Below are 25,502 nucleotides of genomic sequence, written 5' to 3'. Positions count from 1 at the left end.
CTGTTTGCAGATGACATGATATTATATAATCAAAACCCTAAGGCTCCACGAAAATACTGTTATAGAGTTAATAAATCAATTCAGTAAACCTGTAGGATACAAAATCAATGTACAAAGATCTGTTGCATTTCTATACACTAACACCAAACTATCAGAGAAATTAAGAAAATCCCATTTACAAGTGTATAAAAAACAATAAAGTACCGAGGAATTTAACCAAAGGGATGAAAAGATCTATGTACTGAAAACTGTAAGACATTTATGAAAGAAAATGAAGTTACAAGTAAATGGAAAAAATATTCTGTGCTCATGTATTGGAAGAATTATTATACTAAAAGCAATGGAATTTAATGAACAAAATGAACTAATAAGTAAAATATAGACAGACTCATGCATAGCAGGCTGAAAGCTGTCAGGGGTGGAGGTTGGGGTGGTGGATGGTGGAGGGATTGAGCAAAAAAGGAAAAACTCATGGACATGGACAAGAGTGTGGTGATTGCCAGGGATAGGTGGAGGAAGGTATAGGGGGGATAAATGGAGATGGAAAGAGACTTGATTTCTGGTGGTGAACACAATACAATGCACAGATGATGTGTTATGGAATTGTGCACCTGAAACTTTGATCATTTTCTTAACCAGTGTCACCCCAATAAATTCAATTAAAAAAATGAGAAAAAGAACAGTCTTTTGGAAATTTCCTAAGGGAAAAAAATAAAAGCAATGTGATCCTTATCAATGTTCCAATTTCACAGGAAAAAAAAAATCCCAAAATTCATATGGAACCACACACACACGGAAAAAAAAAATAGGCAAAGCAATCATGAGAAAGTGAGTAAAGCAGGAGGCATCACACACTCTGATTTCAAACTACAGTAAATAAAACACTGATTTGAGGTGGGGGGAAGACATAGATCAATGGAACAGAATGAACCCATGTATATATAGTCAACTAATTTTTGACAAAGAAGCCAAGAACATACAATGAGGGAAAGGATAGTCTCTTCAATAAATGGTGCTCGGATAACTAGAAAACCAAATGCAAAAGAATGAAACTGGAGCCCTGGCTGGTTTGGCTCAGTGGATAGAGCATCGGCCTGCAGACTGAAGGGTCCTGGCTTTGATTCCAGTCAAGGGCATATGCCCGGGTTGCGGGCTCGATCCCCAGTGGGGGGCATGCAGGAGACAGCCAATCAATGATTCTCTCTCATCATTGATGTTTCTATCTCTCTCTCTCTCTCCCTTCCTCTCTGAAATCAATAAAAATATATATATTTTTAAAAAGAATGAAACTGGAGCCCAATTTTATACCATACACAAAAATCAACTCAAAATTGATAGAAGACTTGAACATATGTCCTGAGACCATAAAATTAGAAGAAAAACACAGAGGTAAATTTATTGACATTGGTCTTGGCAATGATTCTTTTTGTATTTGACACCAAAAGCAAAGGCAGCAAAAGCAGAAATAAACAAGTGGGACTATATCAACCTAAAAGGCTTATGCACAGCAAAGGAAAGCATTAAAAAAAAAATGAAAATGCAACCTATCAAATGGGAAAAAATACTTGCAAATCGTATATCTGAGAAGGGTTAATAACCAAAACATATAAAGGGTTCGTACAATTCAGTTGTAAAAACTCCAAACAATCAATGTACCCTGTCCATCTTCCAAGGTTTATCCTTCATGAAGCCTTATCCTCTCCATCCTCTGCCAACTTCCTAAATTCACATGCAAGGTCCCCTTTTCAGAAACCTTAAAAAGGTAGCTGGTCTCCCTCAAGTATTTAAAGATCATGAAAAGGCAACCTACAGAATGAGAAAAAATACTTGCAAATCATATGTTTGATAGGCAGTTAATAACCAAAAAAATATAAAGATCTCATAAAACTCATCAAGAAAACAAAAAAGATAATCTGATTGAAAAAATGAGCACAGGATTGAATAAATATTTTTTCCAAAGAAGACATAACAAATGCCCAACAGGTTCATGAAAAGGTGCTCAACATCACTAATCATCAGGGAAATGCAAATCAAAACCACACACAATAAGATGTCATCTCAAACCTTATTGTGGGGAAGGCCTGGGGAGGGGGCAGGAGCAGGGTGAAGAGGGTCAAAAAAGGGGAGACATTGGTAATACTTTCAACAATAAAGTTAAAAATAATGGCTTTCATAAAAAAGACAAGAGGTAAGTATTCATGAAAATGTGGAGATATGGGAACCTTTGTGCACTCTTGGTATCAACTGACGCAGCCACTCCAGAAATCATGACAGTTCCTCAAAAAATATAATTTGCAAGTATTTTCTCTTTTTCCGTTGTACACTTTAAATTAATAGAATATTAAATATCAATTATATCTCAAACAGAAAAAAAAGAAAACTACCCTCACTAATTGTTTGATCCACTCAGAAAAGTTTGTTAATTATGTTACAGTAGTCCCCCCTATCCATGCGGATACATTCCAAGACCTCCACTGATGTCTGAAACTGTGGATAGTACCAGACCCTATATATACTGTTTCTTCCTATAAATATATACACTTTACATCTTCTCTTTGGAATATCTAAAATACCAGCATCAGTACCCTTGCACTTTCAGGCCATTATTAAGTAAAATAAGGATTACTTGAACACAAGCACTGAGATACCACGACAGTGGCTCAGATAACCAAGCTGGCCACTGAGTGACTGAAGAAAGGAGAGCCGTATATGGTACAGTGTGGGTATGCTGGACAAAGGGATGATTCTAGTCCTGGGCAGATGGAACGGGTCAGAGATTTCATCACACTATGCAGAACAGTGTGCACTTTCAAACTTATAAATTGCTTATTTCTGGAATTTCCCATGTAATATTTTCAACTATGGTTGACCATGAGTAACAGACAGCAAAAAGCAAAATTTGGATAAGAGGGGAACTACTGTATTCATATCTATGCTACCCTTGCTAATTTTTATCTATATCAATACTAGAAGTATGTTCAAGTCCCCAGAAAAACCTCTGGCAAGACAAATCAAGAGAAGAATACATTGTGAAAACTTAAGACAAATAAAGTTTCTTTAAATTTTTTTTAAAAAAATATATAAATTTCTTCTTCAGTCACAATCAGATGCCAGTTCAATTCCCAGTCAGAGCACATGCCGGGGTTTTGGCTCGGTCCCCAGTGGGGAGGGTGCAGAAGGCAGCCAATTGATGTTTCCCTCTCACATAGATATCTCTCTCTCTCCCCTCTTCTCTCTCTAGAAATCAATAAAGATATTTTTAAAAATCTTCCCACAAATATATTAGATAATATGAGTAGTTATAAGGATGTATTTTTTATGGAGATCAGGAAAAAGGTCAGGGCTAATACGTGACAATATGATATCAGAGAATATGTAAAATAGAAAAACAACTAAGATACAAATTGTAAAAAATAAATAAATAATAATAATACTTGAATACGTATATCAACAAAAGCTACTGCTGTTCTCAACAGGCTAGCTGGCAACTTGCCCAGACTGGGCTGTTCACATGCTGACCTGCCAAGACCATTCTTTGGGGCAAAGGTTGCCCCCATCAGACCAGTCATAACCCCCTACTTCTCACTCTTCAGGAAGATAGAACACCTTTGTAGGTGGCATTTATGGAAATGAACAAATTACGATATAGAAAATAAGAAAGTGGAGTAGAAAGAAATTTGTGAAGTTTTGGGGTGTGAAAGTACTATTTCATAAATGTCTAGATTTTCAAAGTTTTCATCTCCATTTTTAGTAGGGCTCTTTCTTATGTTCCATTTTTGGGATGCTGGATGAGGTTTAGTGGCTGAACTAGCTGCACAATGGGAGCTCAAGCCCCTTTCTACGTGTAAATATCTCTTCCTTCAGTAGCAGCAAAAAATAACCTCCCTGAACCGCTTGAACAAACTTCAAAAGGAACTTCTACCACTCACCTGGATACAAGCCAGAGGCTCATTTGTCCAAATCGAATATCCACCAACTAAATAGATCCTCTCATTATGGACAGCAACTCCAGATTCATTTTGGCCTAAAGTAAAGAAAATAAATAAATAAATCCCTTTCCTTGCATGTTTTAATTAACCCCTTTGCCACTGAGAGATACAATTTGCCCTGTGGTGGACTTGTCTACTCCACAGGATTTCTGCAGCAACTGATCGCTGCCTCCCACTACTCGGAGGGAGAAATTAAGCACCATTTCTCAGCAAATGAATTTGTGTCGGATCAGAACCAGGTCATAACACTGGTTAGCCAAGTTAGTAAAAACAGCATAAAATACAGTAATAATAAGCCATTGAGAACTAAGAGTTTCATATTGTTACATGCCATACATTTACAGTAGCAGAAAAAAAGGTATATTTTAGAAATGCAAGAAACCTCTTGTACTACAAATGCTTTTAAGGCAAGTGCTTACATTTGTAAAGTAACAGCTGCAACCCCAAAGCTGCAACCCCAAGAAACCAATAAAACAGAGCCATGCCCCTAGCGTGCCCCAAAATGAAGACAAATGACAAAAAAGGCAAAGTTACTACCCTCCCTCTCTTTACATACACAACAGCTTTAAGACTACATTAAAGTTCGTGAGCTGAGACCAGCCAGGATAGTCCCTAGATACTGACATGCCAAAATGATGAAAGGTCCCTTCCCCATTTAAAAAAGAAGACAGAATAACTCACTACCACATATTCTTCCCTTGAGGCCATCAAAGAGTGAGACAGTCTCTTTTATTGATGGGCTGACACAGGATTGACTCGGGTAATAAATAAGCTGGATCCTATAGCAGACAGATCCAGGGACCAAGGGCTCAGGCACCTCTACAGCAACTTAGACCAGAATTAAGTACTGGTAGGTGGGCCTTAAAAATCAGTTTTCTTTAAAAAAACAAAAAAAAAAAACAGCAGCTCAATGCAAAATACTTGAACCTCTCCCACTGGCTATGCCCTCAATGGTGTTTCCCCAGCAGCAGCAGGTGGCCGAGGGCCCACTCGGCATATTAAATCGTCTCCAAGCACTAGTCTGCCCACCATTCTGAGTCTGTGATTTTCCTATTAGCAGAGCAGCCTGGAAGGGATCTGGTCACCTGTGGTTGTTAATGACGCAGCTGACAAGGGAGAAATAGTGTTCAACTCCATAAAGAAATGTCAGGGGTAAGCTGTTCACCGCTTCCCTTTCATTCCCTTTCGGGATAAGGACTGGCCCATACCTCGTGCTGCCCTGTGGTAAGGCTGGGATGGCTGTGCTGTGTGTGCCCAGAAATGCTGCCAAACCCCTAAGCTCAGAACTGCTCAAAAGGTTTAATCTTTAGGAGAAAACAGCCAGAAACAATATTCAACAGTGACAAATAATGAAAACCATTCTCCTGAACTTAGAAGACATGAGGACTCATGGAGAGACTCCCAACTTGCAACTGTGCCCTGCAAGCTTTCCTGACTTCTCTCCTCACTCTGACACCAGAGTGCATCGATGCAGATGGTCACTCCAACTCCGGCCATCCCGCCTCTCGCTAAGTTACTCCTAACCAGGAGGTCTCCTCAGTGTCTGCTTGTGGAGTAGGAACTGATGCCATTGGGAAGGATGTACCCCTGAGCATGAATGACTGTTTTGTTTTGACATGCACGCTATATGAAATACAAAATGCATTACAGCGGCAGTGTAAAAGCAAAAAAAAAAAAAGAAAAAAGAAAAAAAAAAGAAATGACGACTAAAAGTAATGAGAAGTAAAGAATGATTTGCTTCTGTAAAGAGTCATTAACTCTTTCCGCACCTGGTTCCTCCTATTTGTAGTCCAGTTCCTATGTGAATATATTGACAGTAATGAACTTGACATGCCTCTTAGCCACACGGGGGCACACACAAAGGCCAAACTAGATGCTCAGCCACCTGACGGGGTAAAGTTTTATGAGATAAAGAATGTGCACCTTTCTAGTTAATAAAAGCAAGTTGTTCTATTGCCGTGTACTCAGTATTTAGAGAGGAAGCTTCTTGAATCTTGGCTTTTCCTGATTTACTTAACAAAGGTACTTGCCAGTCAACAGGTTGAAGTTACAGCGCGTCCATTGGTCGGTGTCTATGTTGTAGGAATCTATATGCCGCACCAGGATCCGGTCGTTATTGTAGTCCAGGTCATTGCCTCCAAGGACGTAGAGCTTCCTATGGACTGCAGCCATGGAGTGGTAGACCCTTCTCTGCAGCATGGGGCTGCGGCTTATCCACTTATTCTGGAAAAAGAAATTCAGGTGAATTCTGTTAATAGCAGAACTTCCTGGCAGAGAACCGCTGTGCCTCATTAGCAGTGGGGACCTAATGTTTGTCAATCACCTTCTGTTTAAATGTTGTTCATATACTTTGAAAGGAATGGGCTTCTTCCCTGAGAACAAGGGCAGAGACACCCACATATTCCAGCTCTATTTTTCAAATCACATCAGGCATTTCCTCTTGTTTGGGTTGCATTTCATAGGGCATTTCTCATTTGTAAGGGAAGGATATGAAAATATAGAAATTGAGAGAATTTACTTATGCAAATTACCTGAGAGTGAAAGTGCAAGGCTAAGTATACTGACTAAGGTGGTGTGATGATTAAGAAACAGGCTCTGGACCTAGAATACCTGACTTTATAATCTGTGTGTAACCTTGAACAATTTACTTGACCCCTCTGTGCCTATTTCCTCATTTGCAAAAAACAGCAGCTCAGTGCAAAACACCTGAACCTCTATCATTGGTTATGCCCTCAATGGTGCCTCCCCATTGGGGTAATAATAGCCACCTGCCAAGCCTGTTGTGGAGGTGAAATGAGCTATCACACACAAAGCATTTAGAACAATGCCTCACACATAATAAATATCCAATAAACATCCACTTTTAAAAAAGTATTGTGTTAATCACTGACTACCCCCAGCCCCTACCTAAGTTAGGGTGAGGGTGGCTTTGCTGTTCTTCTAAGATTAAACTCTTGAGATCAATGAAAGAGCTAAGATTTGGTTCAGCAATGAATTGCTTTTTATCAGCTTCCTTTAATGTATTTACAATCACATTTTCTGTCCAACTGAGAAAAGTTATTTCTAGGCATGTATTGGTTTTTGTAGATGGCCAAGTTTTATCTGATGATTTTAGGCAATATTTGGTTCTGGGTTACTCTTAATAATAAGAAAGATATGCTCAATACCTCTTACAATAAGGCTCCTGTTTAAAATATAATATAAAATTAGATGAAAATAAAATATGACTAATTTTATATCTCAACTAAGGAATGGACAGGTAAGTAAACATAACCATTTTTCTTTCTGCATAAACACAAAACATACAGGAACAACCCAGGTTCCTTTTTGCCAAGAAAAATTTGGATTTTGACCAGAAAAAAAACCATATGATGTTTAGAATACATAGAATTTCAATAGTTCACGAAGCTGTAAAGGAAGAAGAAGAAAATGTTTTGTATAATATTGGGTATTAACTAAAGGTATATGTATTAGCTTATTTCTAATTTCTCTTTTAAAGATACACTAAAAAAAATGAAAGTGGTTTGTACAATTTGAAAGGCTTGCATTTATCTGTTCCTCCTTTTTTGCTGTTTTTAATCCTCACCCGATGATATTTTTTCATTGATTTTTTAGGGAGAGTGGAAGAGAGAGGGAAAGACAGAGAAACATGTCGATGGGTTGCCTCTTGCATGAGCCCTGACCAGCACCCAGGCCAGGGAGCAGCCTGCAACCAAGGTACATGACCTTGACGGAATTGAACCTGGGACCCTTTGGTCTGCAGGCCACTGCTCTATCTGCTGAGCCAAACCGGCTAGGACTGCTTCTCCTTTTTAAACATGCCATACTAAGAATCTCCTTCCAATTAAATGTCTTCTTTAATAAAACAGTCAAACCTTGCTTTCAGGTATTCCACTAATAAATATCTTTAATACATTACAGGGGAGTGGGTTTACCTCAAAACTCTGATGATACTTTCCTTAGGATGCTTTCTATGAGGCAACCCTGTGTAATATTAGAAATTGGCGTCTGCATTAGCAGTCCGGTCCCCTGCCATAGGACTGTGGACTCCATCTGGTTTGCAAAGCCTGCCTGCATCCCCTGATTACGTCTTTAGCCTCCTTCACTGCCGTGCCTGCCAGGTGAGCCGACAACCACTGCAAAGGCAAGGAAGCAGAGAGGCCTGGTGGGGTCATTCCTAATAAGCTAGCACGTGAATACTAATCAGTGCTGGGGAAGCAGAGGTCACCCCAGCCTGCCTGTTGGCAGGTAGCGATGTGCTCTGTGGCAGATGGCAGGCATTATCGACTCTCCACAAAGGCCTAGCAGTGAAATAAGCACCGGGGCTGAATGATAGCGTTATTGAGATTCTGAGCAAGATGCAAGCAGATGTGATGTTTGCCAGGACCCACTGTAAACAATATGCCAGCAGAATTTTTAAAAAGAGCATGTGTGTACAAACATGAGACAGAAGTCATTTGAGAAATGTTAACACCTTCTTCCTCTTTAACCACGTGTGCACTGAACTCAAGCAACTGCAATTAATGATCCCTCTTGAGACATCTGGCCCATGGACATGTGGTCTCTGAAATCTACAGCTTCTAATGACATCAGGAAACACACTTGCAAAGACAGAAATACCTTCGTTAAATTCAGAATTAAGTAATTGTTAAAATAAAAAGATTCCAAATAGATTGAGGTCACTTTGGACATACATTTGATGGCTAATCCCAAACTGGACAGCCAATGCCAACCTGTTGTTTCATGTTCCAGTATTTCCAGCAGACAAATATTAAATCCCCAGGTTAAATCATTTGGAATATTGTCATCATCATGAAAAATATTGACATGACCAAAATCATAGAAATAGCAAGTTTCAGCACATATTTGCTAAAGTCATAGATATTTTGGTAGAAGAAAAGAGAATAAAAATAGTTCTTTTTGGGGGGAGGGGAGATGTTATGTGTGCATGAGAAGTGGCAGAAGGAGGATCAGGCGCCACCATAATGCTTTCAGTTCAGGCCCCAGTTATCAGATGAAAAACAAACTCTTCAGCCACTTCTACTTTGGACATGTCCTAGACCCTGTTCTAGGACATTTTGGCTATACTGAGTTAAATTAAAGTCATTATTTTATTTTGGAATAATGAAACCATAAGCAAGCCCACCCCCATTGCCCATGACATGCCTTCTAAAAGGACATAGCAACAGGACAATCTAAATCCTTTCTTTGGATGCCTCTGAATATGAACAGCTACTTGAGATAATGGAAATATCTTCCCCTTTTTTCTACATTGGGCAAAACTCTAAAAGAGTTAAGCATGTTGTATAGAATAAAACTGAAGGAGCTGAAACTTTATGAGAGAAAAAAAAAAGCAAAAAGCAGTTTATCCAGATGCTTCCTTTTCTATACAGGTTTAAGATGCATGTGTGTGTTTGTAGACTTGGCATTCCAACTACTAATTACTGTAGACATCTTTTAAAATTCATTTTAATTAAGGTAATGAGCTCTTCTTATAGGATTCTTACCTGGTTAGGTTCATACACCATTAGTCTATTCTGATACTGTGCGGTGTTAGTTACTCCACCTGTAATGGATTAACACGTGTTAGAGCTTTCATGAATAAGAAATAGGATGTTCCAACATAAGAATGAGATACAATTAAAGAAAAATTAGCTACTGTTGAGAATCTGTTTGTATACCCTTATGGTGAACCTATGACATAAGTAAGAAGCTTATTTTGAAGCAGTTTCATTTTCAAGAAACATTTCAGAAGCAATCCAGTTGAGAGCAAGCAGCAAGTATGCAGAGATTAGCAAGAGATCCCCAATTCTGGCAAGCTGCTCAACATGGCCAGAATGAGGGGAAATGAATAGAGAGGGAGTGGGAGTGAATACAGCACACAGACAAATCTCTGCAATTTGTGCCAGGAACATAGTTCTATAGAAAATTCTTGTCTTTAGCTAAATTGACAGTTTTACATCTCTAGCCTTCTATATACTAACACAGTGATATCCTCATATCTCTTTAGAAGAATCTAAGAAAAGACATTACTTATAAAAAGAAATATAGCTGTGGCCAGTGTGGCTCAGTTGCTTGAGTGTTGTCCTATGTACCAAGAGGTCACTGGTTCAATCCCTGTCAGGGCACATGCCCTGGTTGCAGGCTGGATCCCCAGTGGGGGGCATGCAGGAAGCAGCTGATCAATGTTTCTCTCTCTCTCTCTTCTCTCTCTCTTCCTCTCTCTCAAATCAATGAAAACATATTTTAAAAAAGAAGTCTAGAACCAATGCTATCCAAGAGAATATAACAAGACTCACAAATGTGAGTCACATATGCAATTTTAACTTTTCTAGTAGCCACATTAAAAGTAAAAACAGTGAAATTAAACCAAATATAAATTTCATTTCATTAAAAATAGCCAAAATATTATCTTTTCAACATGATATTAATGTAAAAATATTGAGATTTTTTTTCATATTAAGCCTTCAAAATGTATATTTGACATAGCATATCTCAATCCAGATTAGCCACATTTCAAGCGCTCAGTAAGCTACAAGTGGCTAATGGCTACCATACTGGACAGCATACTTCTAGAGCACAGTTGCTGCTGTCCTCAACTTTTTTTTCATCCCTCTTGAAAACTGCTTAGATAAAAAAAAAACACACGTGAAACCTTCTTCTTAATCAAGAACAACTAAAAAAATCATTACACGTTTAGCTAAATTTCTCATACTTCTTTTCATGTTTGTGGTATACATTGAGCCCTATAAAAAACAGAAATACTTAATTCTACTTTAATTTTTACCATTAAATGGAAAAGCTAAAAAATAAAACAGCAAAAAGAAAACAATATGATATCAAATGTTAGGTAATAACAGACATATAAGTTCCCCCCTCCAATTCTATCTTTAAAAATATTGCCTCACACATATTACTAGATACTTGTTTTTAGCTAAATTGACATCCTTATTTTAATAAGTATCACAAAGAAGCAGCTACTTTTGCAATAAATATCTAAAGTTGAGCTAGACTAAAAAGTTTCCTATTGAATTTTTTTGAAAGATCCAGAGACATGGAAGCATGAAATAGATAGGGAAGTGGGGAGAAGGGCGGGAAGAGATTAACCAAATAATTTATATGCATATATGCATAAACCATGGACACATATAATAGTGTGGTAAAGGTCTGGGGGGAGGGGGCGGTGGGAGCAAGGGGGAGGGGGTCAATGGGGAAAAAAGGGGACATCTGTAATACTTTCAACAATAAAGATAACTTTTTTTTAATGAGTACTGTTCCAATAACTGTCCGAGACAGCCTTACCCCGGTCAGCTTGACTATACACAGGCTTCTTCCTGCCTCTAGGCCCCTAACTTCCCTTTTCATGGAGCACGTACTTTAGAAAACTTTTAATTATAAATTCATTCTCTGTCTTGGTAAGATGTAAGTCATTTAAGAAGCTTCTTGCAAGTTTTGGACTGAGGAATATCTTCCTCCAAGATCTGGAGTTATCCCGTTGAAATGTAATCATCAAGGCCGACAATGCCCCTGTCTCCCATTTCCTATGGAGGGTAGGAGCCTAACTTTGGTGGATGCCCATCAGCAAACACAAATGTCCCAAATACAGAGAAAAACATTTACCAACTCAGGGATAACTGAATGTGCTCAACAGATCACATTGATCAACCTTCCTCCAAAGTCCTTCAGTACTCTTCCCACTAGTTCACCCCTCTGCTTAAAAACCCTCTTGCCTCTTGTTTTTCAGAGGAGTTGATTTCAGACTGCTTTCTGGTCTCTCTCCACTAGGGCAATAGTCTTAAGTAAAGGCTTCCTTGTCTATTTTACTTTGTCCATTATAACTTTTGCTTTGAAGGTTCAGATACTTTGCATAGGTCACCACCATCAACTCCATGGGCAGGTGTCAAGTCAACCAGAATGCAGAGGGTTAGTACATAGCCCTCAACTGCGCTGAAATAATCAATTAATACCAATGGATACATGAAGGGGAGGGAACCTGTCCAGGTCAGTCATTACTCTCTCATTCAACTCTAGGAAGGATTTTACATCTTTCATGTAATTGACCGTGGCTATTATTAACTGGAGGGCTTTTTATTTTTGTAATTCTCTCTGAAGCTTGCAACCCACTTTTTAAGCTCAATGAAAGATTTGTCCAAGGAGGAAATGCAAATAACAGAGAGAAATGAGCTTCCTGCCCTCAAAAAAAGTCTTTTTTGTGTTTCTCATTGAATGTCTCATTTTAAAAATGAAAAGAAAACACACTTGAGAAAGCTGAAGCTGAAGTGCCTACATGGAGTGAAAATGTATTGCAAAATAAATACAGCGGTATGTTTGCTTTTTCCTCCCAACCTTCCTTTTCTTATCTGATTAAAAACTGAATGTCCAATAATTCTTTCTACACAAGAATAATCAAACCTATTGAGACCTCACAAGTCTTCAGTATTAAAATGATTGCCAAGTTTCGATCTGGGCCATAACCGCCAGATTAATAGCCAGCTCACCTACAATCATTTCTCCAAATGAGAGGGAACAGAGGGTAAAGCTCCCACCCACTATTTCAAAACTCTGATGGTTTACCTACTTGTTTTAGAAATATGGGACAGAATTAATATCTACTGCAGTAAACTATCTGTTTATGACACTATTTGAAAATATTTACACTACTATATGTACCAAACTCTGCCCATTATAGATTAAATGCACCACCAGTGGATTAGAATGTAGCTATTACATCCTCTCTCCCAAGCAGGGCACACAGTTTATCTTCACCCTCTTCAGAATTATTATTTACTGTCTTCCACAGATGCATCAGCTGCATTAAAATCTGCACTCAGTAATTAGATTCCTTACCCTTACATACAAATTTTCACTCACATGACAATGTTTAGAAATGAGATATTGGGTTACTAGCTGGGAGTAGAGACAGAAGTCCTAGTTAGTTATTTGGTTGATTACTTCTCGAATGTTAAACCACAGGAGGTGCCTAAAAACCGAGTGCTGTAACTTTTGCCAAGTCAGGACTGCAGGGGAAAAAGCTTAGAAATTGGTTTTATTGTGATTCCCTATGAAATAATTTACAAATGAGCACATAAATAAAAACAACTTCTTCTCAGTACAAAACATACGTTTTTTAAAAAGCCCCCATGTTCTCCATCCACATGTCTCTGGCAGTGTTACTCATCGGCAGAGCTTGGTCATTACATTCCCTTCACATAACACTCCTCACTTTCAGATTCATCTGCTGAAATGAGGTGCTAAGGATTTGCATACAGATTTGACTATACAAAAATAGATATGGAATTAATAACAGTCGCTATATGTTTTAATTTCTCCCAGACGGGAGTACCCTTGCCTGCAGCGGTGTTCCTGGCTTTGAAAGTCATCAAGCTGATTTGTCTGCTCTGGGTTGTGATGCCACATGCTGCTCCACTGTCCCCTGCAATCAAAGGCTTGCAAAGATAGATTCCAGGCCATCGAGTATATTTTATAGATTGGCAGTTTTGATCTCCCTCCCCCACCCCAGGGGGGAATAATCTGCATCTTAACAGCTTTCTATAGATACATCTGTCATTAAATATGCCATTTCGTATCAGCATCCATTTTTAAAGCCAAGTTTTCCCTAACTTTGAAGTGCCACCGTCAAAGTGAAGACTTTCCACCAAAATTGAAAATGAACGACCCTGTCTTATACTTTTTTGCACTGTGACTTAAAGATATACAGCAGGTTCCCCCAAAGTCAAATAAGTCTTTAAAAACTGCCAGAAGGAATGAAAAGTTACCACCATGCTACCAGCAGTGAGCAATGCTTTCTATCATCAAGACAAGAGGAAAGCATTTTTCTTAAGCTTCCCTGTTCACCTCCCTACAAAGTGTTGTGACAAATGGATGAATGCGTGCCGGAGAGAGGATGACAGGTGACTGCCAAACAAGCAATCTTTGTCTGCACTACTGAGAATTCACCGACTCCCAAAATCCACTCTGCTCAAGAGCAGCAGCTGGTCAACGCTAGTGGAGTCTATAAAATCATGTGTTTAGAAAAAACAACTTTCAATATTTGGTGGTCAAGGTAGGTCAAGTCTGGGAGCTCGGCTAATTTTTTTTTCAAGGACAGAAAATACCTCTGTTGACAGAGTCCCACACTAGTACAACACCAGTACACGTGATGCAAAAAAACCCAATGTGCCCATGCCCTCAGGGGAGATGCTCCAAGCTGGAATTCTGCTGGCCAGTTCAAGATGGTGGAAAACCATCTCAGGTTCTCTGCGAGTCTGCTGGAGGCCTGCAGTGCCCAGCTTCACGCTAGTCGAGGGGGAGAGTTTCTGGACAGGCTGTGCTATCAACAGGCTCCTTTATGACTCTGTTCTTGGGGGGACCATTTAACACAGCCAAACTCAGGTTCCTTATAATCAACGCGGAGATGATGAGGTCTCTCACTGGTTTCAGATGAGCTATAGTGCACGGTATAGAGGCAATCCATAAAGGGAAGTTTATTACAATTCTGTACTAGTTGGTTTACATAAATTTCATAAAAGGTACAAATAACTAATTGAAAAAATAACTAAGTATGGAATACTGAATTAATAATGAATTAATTTTGTATTATGAAATAGATTGCTTATAACTTTTTTTTTCTAATAACCAGAATTACTGGCTGGCTTATAAGGATATCAAAGGTTGTTTCCTTCAATAGTTTAAACATCTCCTCTGTAAAATCACTCTAGTTCTCAAAAGACTAAAACTTCACACTTACAGTCTAATTATCAAAAGAATGACCTGGTATTAGGTGTGAGTTCATATTAATCATTTTTTATAGAGACAAACTCATTATTAGTCCTTGATAAAAGGGACATCATGGGAATATTTGCAATAAATGCAAAAATAAGCTTTTTATTACCTATTTTACAGATTAGACTGGCCATATTTTTGGAGTGTTTATAATGCTACATAAACAATTAAAGCCAAGAATCATTCTACTAAATTAGCATCGTGAGTAGAAGTATACTTAATCCATGCATTAAATTAAAACTAGTATCCATATTATTTCTGTCACACTTGAGCAAACCACACAAATGGATGGCTAATTAATATACTCAAAATCTGCAAAGAAAGTCTCAAATTTACAAACTATAAAGGAAGGGTTGATGCAGCTGAAAATGAATTGTATTTATGTTACCTAGAGTGAACAGATATAAACTTGTGACCCAAAATATGTAAAGTATGCCAAATGTGCTATTTTAAATTAGTGAAATGATAAACAAGGGTAAAATCTACCACAATGCAGATGTCAGCTGCCCTTCAAAATCTTAATAAAATTCCCTCTCCCAGTCCTCATTTTATAGAAAGCTGAAATCCTGCCTCCAAAGATTTCTGCATGTTCCTAGGAGGGTTAACCTCTGAAGGTCACCTCTGCTTGTCTCTGTTGTCCTGGCTTAGCTGTGTTCTTGCTGGATCTTTTATCACCCTCCTGCCATTAACCAATTATTCAGTCACCCCCATTTCTGTGATGAAGCTTTAACCTTCTCTCCTCTTAGGAAGAAAGAAAATGACTTATTTCCCATATTCATAGGTAGAGGAATTTAGCTCACTATTCTACCTTCTTTTTCTAGGTTCATCTAGATAGACACAAATGGATCAACTAACCAAAGGCTTTTCTCTTTTCTCTCCTTGAGAGGAATTCTGGAGTCAATGGGTTAGACATTTTTTTCCTAATTAACTAAACTAACAATTTTAAAGGCCACTGGATGACTATCCTATATAATAAAAGGCTAATATGCAAATTGTCCCCTCAGGAGTTCGACCAGGAAACTGGGAGTTCAATTGCTCGCTATGATGTGCGCTGACCACTAGGGGGAAGAACATGGCAAGCGACCAGTGGTGGTGGCAGGGTGCTGAGGGAGTGAGGGAAGGAGGGGGCGGGGAACCTGATTGGCCCTGATTGCCGGCCAGGCCTTAGGGACCCTACCTGTGCATGAACTTCATGCACTGGGCCTCTAGTATTGTATATAACATGTAATCCTTGCAGAAAACAATGTTCTAATCTAAACCAAATGCAGTTTAGAGTTAGCTCCATGTTATCACTAAATTTCTTTTTAACTTTGTGTTACATTTATGGTTTAGAAACTGAACTACAGAACCACAGAAAGGAAGACGTTATGTGGCTCCGTTCTGTGTCCTGTGAAAGACGGTCAGTTAAACCATAAAAGATAATCAAATGATTGTTGATCCTAAACAACTCTCCAGGTTTGACTATTCTCCAGTGTATCATGTCATATGGAAGTTCTTCTGAACATGTGGGCATGTTTTGAGATCTTTGTTGTAGTGATAAACAACTAGTTTGTGTGGTTTCATGGGGAAAACATGGTTTTCAGAAGCCAAAAGCACAAAATCAAATTTGTAAAATACTAACTATGTGATCTGAGAAATCATTTAACTACTTTAAGCCTCATTCTCTGAGCAGCAATCTGAGGGTAAACAAAGTGCTATTTCTTCAGGGGAGCAAATGAGGATGTAAGCTTTGTTAATTATTTTGGAGAAAGTAGGTAATCTGATTATTTGGCTTCCATCTTAGCTCAGTACTGTAGTGGGGTTTTTTAAAAATATTTTTATTTTTATAATTATTTATTTTTTAATATATATTTTTATTGATTTCAGAGAGGAAGGGAGAGGGAGAGAGAGATAGAAACATCAATGGTGAGAGAGAATCACTGATCAGCTGCCTCCTGCATGTCCCTTACAGGGGATTGAGCCCACAACCTGGGCATGTGCCCTTGACTGGAATCAAACCTGGGACCCTTCCATCTGCAGGCCCATGCTCTATCTACTGAACCAAACCAACTAGGGCTTTTTATATTTATTTTTAATAAAATTTATTGGGGTGACACTGGCTAATAAAATTATATAGGTTTCAAGTGTACAATTCTATGATACATGGTCTGTATATTGCAGTGGTTTGGTTTAAATCTCTTTCAGATGGGGAGTAGTAAAGGTTGGGGCAGCAGTGAAAAAAGAGGAGAAAAAGTAACTGCCAGGGCAGCTGCTTGCTAAAATGAAGCAACAAAGATTTTAATCTTAGTGGACATTCCAGTTCGCGAGGAACCTGTAAGTGGACAGGCCAAGTGATCAAGCTCCAAACCTCTACCAGGCAGGTGACTTCATCTTGTGGGAGCCACCTCTAGGGGCAGCAAACAGACTCTGTCTTCTGTGCTCACTCCCTCGGCCACACCTGGTTCTCCCTCAAGCAAACCTTAAGCCCTTGACACTCACCTAACTGGAATCCCAGCATGCTGACCTTCTTCCAATAGTATCCTTGAGGTATTCCCAGCCTAAAAACCATCCATCATGATTGAATCCAAGGATCTGCCTTCTACAGTTCTCTGCTGAGCATGGCCAAAAAATAGGACAGATATTTGCAAACCGAGTTGCCATCCTTAAAAAAAAAAAAAAAAAAAAAAAAATCCCTCCTTTGACCCTGGATTTCCTCCTCTGGCTACTCTCTCTTTTCTCAGCCAAACTTACTTCCTTTTCTTTCCTTCCTACCCTCTTTTTTCTTCTTAAAGCCAAAATGCTATTTATTAATTTACAATGAAAAAAATGTGCTGTCACATGGACAGAAGAAATATGTGTGTACCTAGAAACAGCACATAATGCGGGAGCATAATGATCAGAAAGTTGTCTGGTGAGATCAGATACAGGAAGTGAGGTTTAGTCTAAAGTGGAATCTAGAATGCAGTGGAAGCTAGAATGCAGTTTTCACTTCCTCACTTTCCTTTTACTGCATTCTAGCCTCCAATTTCTAGCATTGCATTCTAGTTTCAACCTTCTCCACTCCCCTGACATGGCTTTCACTGAAATTACCAAGTAGTTCCTGACTGAGAAATGCGGAGGAGATATTTTGGACCTGTAGTAGTGGATGCCACTCACCTGCCCTTCTGTAACATCCTTAGTTCCCCGCCTCTGCATCCTCCTCAGTAGTGTTTCCCAACCTTCTGCCCTTGTCCCCTTTCCAGAGCATCTCTTGCCCATCTGTCTCCTCACACTCTCCACCACCTCTTTGTATCTCACTAGATTTGCTGTGAGAACCTCCTCGCTTACATTTGCTCTGAGACACAGAATGCAAGATCCCCTCTCTGAGTCTGAGGGGAGGGTTTTGAGGGAAGTGAGGACGCTAATGGAGAGTGGAGAGAGGTCTTGGGGAGCTCCTGTTAACTGGCTCCTCCCACGGGGCTTGCTGCCCAGTCACAGACACAGACAAAGTGGACCACTGAATTTGTCTAACACTGTGCTTGCCAGGGTGCAAGAGAATTATTGAAATGATTGGACCATGAAGCCCTAGCATGAGGACAGGAGGGTTCATGAGTAAGTAGGAAGTAGCCAATGGGCCAGAGGCCTAGTTAGGCGAAAGGTGCTACAAAATTTTTTGAAATCTCTCATGCCCTTTGCACTAATTCCTCCCTGCTTTGCACTATTTCTGTACCTACGAAAGACTTCTACCCTCACACAGAGCATATGCTATACTATAATTATCTTTTAAAAGTCTGTTCCCTCTGCTATACCAAGAGCCCCAGCATAAGACCTATGTCTTCCTCTCCTTTGTCCCTTCAGCACTAGCCCGAATAAGACTTAATGAGCCTAGGAACCTTGCTCAGCATCTCCTGGTTGGTAAGAAGTGGAGCAAGTTTCATGTGGGTGACCCTAGTCTGTGACCTCAGTGCACCACAATCCAGCCTCTGCCATGCCATCTGTTAGTTCCCAATATTTCGTATATAATTTTTTAGATGCAAGCACAGTATTTGCACAGATAGACTAAGGCTAAAGCTATGGTGTTAAAATAATGTTAATGAAAATTTACATTGTTCTAATTTTAATGAATACTAGAAAAGCCAAAGCCCCTTTAGTAGGTTTGAATAAATTAAAGTTATTTAAAATGGGGCAATGCAAGCTTCATCTAAATTTAATCAAAATAAAACTACACATATCTTCTAGAGAGTTAAAGCTTTAACAACTGTTCTCTCATTAATGAAATATCTGCAAAAATCTTTGACTGTCAGCTCCTAAAGGGCCGGAAGTATGTTTGCTGAATTAGTTTTATTTATCTATGAGCCAGCATTAGACTTAATAAGAATGCAGCATTCACCAAAGGAACAAGAAAGCACTAAACATTGCATTTGGGTAAGTGCAGTAGCCTTTGTCTTATTTTTATAGTTTTAAAGCACTGATTTTGTCATTAGCTTCCCATTATCCTGATGCTTTTTGACAAAAATGAAAAGGTAAGTTGTTCTGCAAGATGAATTCAGGATTAACTTTCACTCACACACACACACAAAAGAATCTTTTTAGTACTTCATAGGCGATACCTTACAATGGAGAGCAGACTTTTCAAAGCACAACTGGAGGATATTTAATTCTTATTTTATTTCGGTATTGTGAATTTCAAGTAGAAATGATGTGCAGCATTTGTGAATTGGGTCACAATGTCAAATACTATAGGAGCCTGTAAAATATGACTATCTCTAATATCCTAAATCGAATGCTAATGGGCATATCCATACAGCCTGATTTTCTGAATTCATCTCTCCTTGTCTCACTTTAAAAACCATGAAAAGGTGTTCAAGGTGTCCTGACCCCAAAACGAACAGAGGAAGGGAAGGGGGTTTGAGGAGAAACAGGGCACACTGAAAATTATGAGTCTCCGAAGAACATTCATTTTGTGTTCTCTGGCACAAAAATAAGGCCTAAATCCACATTCTATAATCCTTACTACCTCTACCTCAGGCAAAGCTTTCAAAATGCCAGAAGAATGTCAATGACCCAATCCCCCATCAATTAAATTGGAAATAATTGATTATTTAGTAAAGGATAAGGAATAGCCTCAAATAGTTTCATCTGCTCCAATAAATCAGGGTAACCCTTCGAAATCAGTGGTAGTCAGGGTGAAATATATCTGTCTTTTTAAAAAGGGGCCCATTAGCAAATCTTGTTGCCCGCCCTCCCTATCCATGGTTAGATTCACAATTTATTATAAGCTGGGCTTGAGAAAAGAGGCAGCCAACTTAAGGTATTAGAAATGTCACTGGTGATTTCCTCCTCTTTCCAATTAAAAGTACTGCACTATACACAGGGAAGTGGGTTTTTCATCTCAAGTACACAGTAGGGAGAAACAAACCTGAGAAAATTGTGATTGTTTTCATTAAGTATGGTTAACACAGGCAGCGTACATTAGTGTCAAAAAAAAAAAAAAAAGAACAAAGAAAATGTATTTATTTTTACAGTAGGGAAAAACAAAGTGATATAGCAATAAGGTCTGTAATAAGTTGATGCATTTAATAAAATGGAAAAGGAAATATATGGACTCATATTGAAGTAGAAGTCAGCTTGATACCAGGTGATAGATCTAGCCTGTCTAAGGTAAGCTTCAGTGCCCTTTTAAGGCTTCACTAAAGAAAGTACTAAGTAGTTATATCCTTAAGACTATGTAAGGAAAACTCCAGCATTTTTTTAAAAAGCTAGTTTTGTAGTAAAAAAAAAAAAAAAGAATATTTATAAAACTATTTGTGAGAAATTCATGCAAAATTCAGAGGATGTTAATGTAGGAATGCAGTACATTAACAACATATGAAAACTAAATGAGTCAATGGAAGGAATATAAATTGGAAGAAAATATAAATTACATTAAGTTCATAAATTCATCATTGTTTTGTTATCCAAGTCAAATAGGGATCTGTTCTTTCTATACCAAAGACTTATTTATAGCCAACTTTGAAGTTTCTTCAGCAAAGGGTTATAGCCCTGGTAGTTATTTTCTTAACTATTTATACTTAAAGAGAAAGGAACAAATCACCAGATGAGGGTTTTATTGAAATATATCTATATATACTAACATGTACACTTATATCTAATGTTTATTTGGTATATGGGAGCGGTAATTATTGGGTCCACCTCATTATCCTCTTCTTTAGTCATAATCTCAGCTTCATTCATTTATTACCAAGCACTTAAGCCCTGACATGAGCTAGGTTCTTCAAAGAAAATTGGTAAATCGAAAATAACTGAGGCATTACCCATGAAAAGCAAGACTGTGGCTTTCTCCTTAGTTACTGAAGACAGCGGAAGGAAAATGGGCAGAGTCCAAACAAATTTAGTTTAAATGCAAGGGTGAATGCTGTCAGAGCAGATGTTAAACAACTAGGGAAGATTGTTGAAGGAAGCTGAGAAGCATTCACAGGTGTACTTAAAAATGAGTGTTTCTTCTACCTGCAAACATCTCAGAATTACTCTTAGTACAGCAGGTCCTCAAATAACATCATTTCGTTCAATGTCATTTTGTTAGAATGTTGATGAGATGCCATAGGAACTTAACTCTTGTTTATATCAGTCACCTATGATAAAATAGGTTTCCTTATATGTCATTTTGCTTAAAGTCACAGACCCTATTGATGTCATTTATTGAGGACTTACAGTATTTGATTTTCCTCTTTGACCTTGACATAGAAATTCAACAAGTTCTATTTGAGTTGTTTAACATCAAGTCAGGGCTTAAGTGCTTGAGTATCCTCCAACTAAGAGAAGATACAACTTTCTTCCCCAGTAGGCAAACATTTCAAAGGAGAACATTTTAGGTCTTTTCAATAATAGAACTGGAAACACAGGTTGATAATGGGATGTTAATACTTATGCCCCGCAGACTCCTTCTGCACAAGTGAAAAGGCAGCCCTGGGGAGTTTGAAGAAGTATGTGGGTGTGGATGAAACAAGAGTGGAAGCCAGTGAATAATTGCTGGAGCTAGGGTTATGGGTACATGAAGTTCATTATACTAGCCTCTCTATTTTTTTCATAATCAAAAGGCTTTTAAGAAAATGATGAAAAAAGGAAACTAAAATAATAATGCCTCCTAAATGATCAGAAAGAATGAAGACTAATTAGGAATGAAGGATTAGGATGACACAAGTCACTACATAGGTAATATAAAACATTATTTTAGCCAATAGTTTCAATCCCTCAATGCACAGCAATCCTCTTACCTGGATACCCATTGCTATACCCATCAAAATGGGTTTACTGGGCTTTTATTTTGCCTGCCCTGGCTTTGATGAAAGACTCATAGTCAGGCAGCCCAGAGTAAAGGTAAAAGCAAAGGTGTGCAATACAATCCATGAATATCAAAAGCTGACAATCTAAACAACAGAAGGTTTGGTCAAAAAAGAGGTGTGATGGTCTGTTAATTTCCATCTTAAATTTTTACTCCACTAATCACTCAGAAAGTCATAGTTCTTTATAGAGTAGGTACTCAATCAATGAATGTTAATTAGCCAAAATGGCAGTTCTGGCTCATTCATTCAATTATATATGGCCACACCACCAAAGCTTGACTTTTAAATTTATCCCACAATGGAAGTGTTTTTTGATAAATCCAACATATGAGGTATTTTCTACCTGATATCCAGAGAAGACCATCCGCCACGTAGCCAGCGTGACATGAAAGGGATCTGTCAAAGGACTGCACAAAAGTCCACTTGTTCTTCTTGGGACAATATCTCTCAACTGTAGGCAGAACCTGGCGCAGCTCATTTCTGCCCCCAACCGCATAGAGGTATTCATCCATGGCACCCAGCACAAAATGCTCCCGACAGTTTTTCATGGGTGCTATCTCTGCCCAGGAATTACTGCGGGGGTCATAGCGACAGGCGGTCCTCACAGCACACGTCCGGCCAGTGGCGTGCTCCACCTCCCCTCCTGCCACAAACAGGAAGTCCCCCATGACTGCCACACAGTGGTGGCTCCTTCCCACGGGCATGGGGGCCAGCTCACTCCAGTTGGCAATGGCAGCTATGAGAGCATTCTCCTGATCAACAGGATTGAAGTACCGAAGTTCCTTGACTTTACAGACCTCGCGCTTTTTCCCACCAATGATGTACAGGGTGTCTGACTGGAACCTTGGTTTGGTCCTGCGGGTCTGCCACACGGGCTGCGCATAGATGCTCTGGTGGTATTCCAGGGCCTCATTGACAAGAGCCGTTGCAGTCTCACTTGCCTGGACGAGGGGGTGGGACAGGGCAACTGTATGGAGAGTGTCCACATCCATCAGGCCAAAGCGGATATACTGCAGGAGCTCATCCATGTACTGGTAATGGCAGTTGTGTTCCAACCACCTCACGGCTAGCTGAAACAGAGGGAGGGGAGGGGAGAGGGCAATACAAAGGTGAAAAAGAGAGCCTAAACAAGGGCATATAGAAGGCTACTGGGTATTCTTTCAGACACTTAACATTTTTTTTCTTACAAATCATATTTTGATACCTGTTGAGAATCCCCCCCCGCCCCTGCATCAGCAGCCCCCTACCCCCACAAAACAGAACATGAAAGAACTCAAGACATGGTTGTAGGTGTTAGAAACAATGTTAAGCAACAGTGATGGGGACCTTAAGCTATCACTTAGAGTGAACAATAATCATTTTTTTTTATTTTAGAAAATATTTTTATTGATTTCAGGGAGGAAGGGACAAAGGAAAGGTAGAGATGGAAACATCAATGATGAGGGACAATCATTGATTGGCTGTCTCCCACTGGGGATCGAGCCTGCAACCCGGGCATGTGCCCTGACTGGGAATCGAACATGATCTCCTGGTTCATAGGTTGATGTTCAACCACTGAGCCAAACCAGCCGGGCAATACCTGGCAATCACTTCTCAAAGAATAAAAATACTGTTGTGAGACAGCCTGTCCCCTTACATTTCATGCATAAGAGGCCTGGTACACCCCACCCCCAAGAGATGTCAATGGTGAGTGGTGTCATCACAGCTCAAGCAATATATGTCAGCCCAGGAGTCAAGGTGCTGTATCAATATAAGTAATGTAAGAAAATATGTGATCATCCGAGACCACCGGGTATACTTGAGAGAAAATCAATATGACACTAGTAGAATGATTTAGAAAGGAAAAGGACTTTCCCCCCTGCCCTTTGGTTAGTATATCAGTCAGGAAGCAAGAGAAGAAAAAGGAAGATTGAAATCTATCAATTTAATTTTTTTTGTCAATTAGTTTTCATCTTCAAGACAGTTGTTATTTGCTCATGTAAGATACTGGCAATTTGTTAGATCCTTTCCCCCAGAAACAGAATATAGAAGAGATTATCTTTGTATTATGAACAACGTAGCACAATGTAATCCAAACCTTTTTATTTAGGCCCAGATCACTTTCAGGAAAAAAAGTTGTAAGAACTTTTGGCTACAGATAAAAAGAATGTCTTAAAGTAGGTGCATTAAGCCATAAATAACAAAACTGAACAACAGTTTAGAAAATATCATCAACAAAACACTAATTCATGTTATGGAGCACCTGAAGAAATTTAATTAATGTGACTTAATATTTAAGTTTGGCAAACTTGTCCACACACTAGCATAAAGAAGTATATTTAATATCTCCAGTCAACATATTTGATATGAACAATTCTGTGCAGCACCTATATTAAACTCAATCTCCCAGGCAATACAAATGTGGATCTGAAGGAACAGCATGAAAAAGTAAAGTAATGGCCCAGCTGGTGTTGCTCAGTGGTTGCATGTCAACCTATGAATCAGAGGTCAAGGTTCAATTCCCAGTTAGGGCACAGGCCCAGGTTGTAGGCTAGATCCTGAGTAGGGGGCATGCAGGAGGCAGCCCATCAAATATTCTCCCTCATCATTGATGTTTCTGTCTCTCTCTCCCTGTCCTTTCCTCTCTGAAATCAATTTTTTAAAGAAGTAAAGTAATGAATTAGAATACTGAATAATTTTATTTTGTTTTATTTGCTTTCTGCCCTGGTAACAAGGATCACTAAACTCTCCAAAGCACTAGATGATTTCAGACTTCCTGAGTTTCTGTGTCCATTTGACAAATGGCTCCAAAAGGCAACACATATTTTGGGCTTATCTCTTTAGCTTTCTGAATGAAGAGAATGTAGGAAGTGAATTCGCTTTCAATAGGCACTGAAATGCATCTTTTAATGAGTTCTGTAATTTGGAGAAGTGGCAAGAGAATGTCACTCGGTGCAGGTAACCTGCCAAGGCCAAGGAGGCAGACATCATGGAGGGCAGATGAGTGACACTCTGTAGCTGTGTGTCTAGATACTGGCATTTTTAATTTAAGTAAGATAGAAACTTCATTAAAAAAAATCTGTGTATGGTAACAGCAGCAATAATCAAAGAGATTGCAGAAGAAAAAGGCCACTCATCAAAAGGTCTCCGCCAGAAGTGGAGACTTTCCCACAGGCAGCATCCTGGATTTTCTCCACCATCATTTTAGAAGTTTCAAGGGATGGGGTTCCAATTATTTCCCTGAGAAGATAATTCAACAACTTAGTAAATGACTTCCTATTCTTTGCCCACAGAGCTTTCAAAAGTTGCCAGTGATAAAGTCATCCCACTCAAAGTATTTTCTCATGCACCAGGTTAAATTTTCTAAAACTTAATATTTAATATTGCTCCTAATATAACAGACTAATTCCAGCTGATATTGCTTTGCTTTGTAACAAATTTCTTATACCCC

At 39.0% G+C, this 25,502-nt stretch overlaps 1 protein-coding gene across 8 annotated transcripts in view; it reads right to left on the bottom strand.

Annotated features, from left to right (window-relative positions):
* Nucleotides 1-25,502, bottom strand: part of KLHL32 (kelch like family member 32) — a 137,919-nt gene that overhangs the window by 9,172 nt on the left and 103,245 nt on the right. For 5 of the 8 annotated variants that reach the window (XM_054722052.1, XM_054722056.1, XM_054722053.1 and 2 more), the window contains 4 exons: nt 22,416-23,142; nt 9,497-9,555; nt 6,020-6,212; nt 3,930-4,024 (listed from right to left, as the gene is read on the bottom strand). In XM_054722052.1, the coding sequence (XP_054578027.1) occupies nt 3,930-4,024; nt 6,020-6,212; nt 9,497-9,555; nt 22,416-23,142 (1,074 nt within the window). Of the gene's footprint in view, nt 1-3,929; nt 4,025-6,019; nt 6,213-9,496; nt 9,556-22,415; nt 23,143-25,502 lie in introns of those variants that run through there. The other 3 variants (XM_054722057.1, XM_054722058.1, XM_054722059.1) reach the window with 2 other exon arrangements.

Source organism: Eptesicus fuscus, chromosome 10 (assembly GCF_027574615.1).
Source record: "Eptesicus fuscus isolate TK198812 chromosome 10, DD_ASM_mEF_20220401, whole genome shotgun sequence".
Classification (NCBI taxonomy): Eukaryota; Metazoa; Chordata; class Mammalia; order Chiroptera; family Vespertilionidae; genus Eptesicus; species Eptesicus fuscus.
Note: the sequence above shows the minus strand (reverse complement) of the source record. Positions and strands in the feature narration are given on the sequence as shown.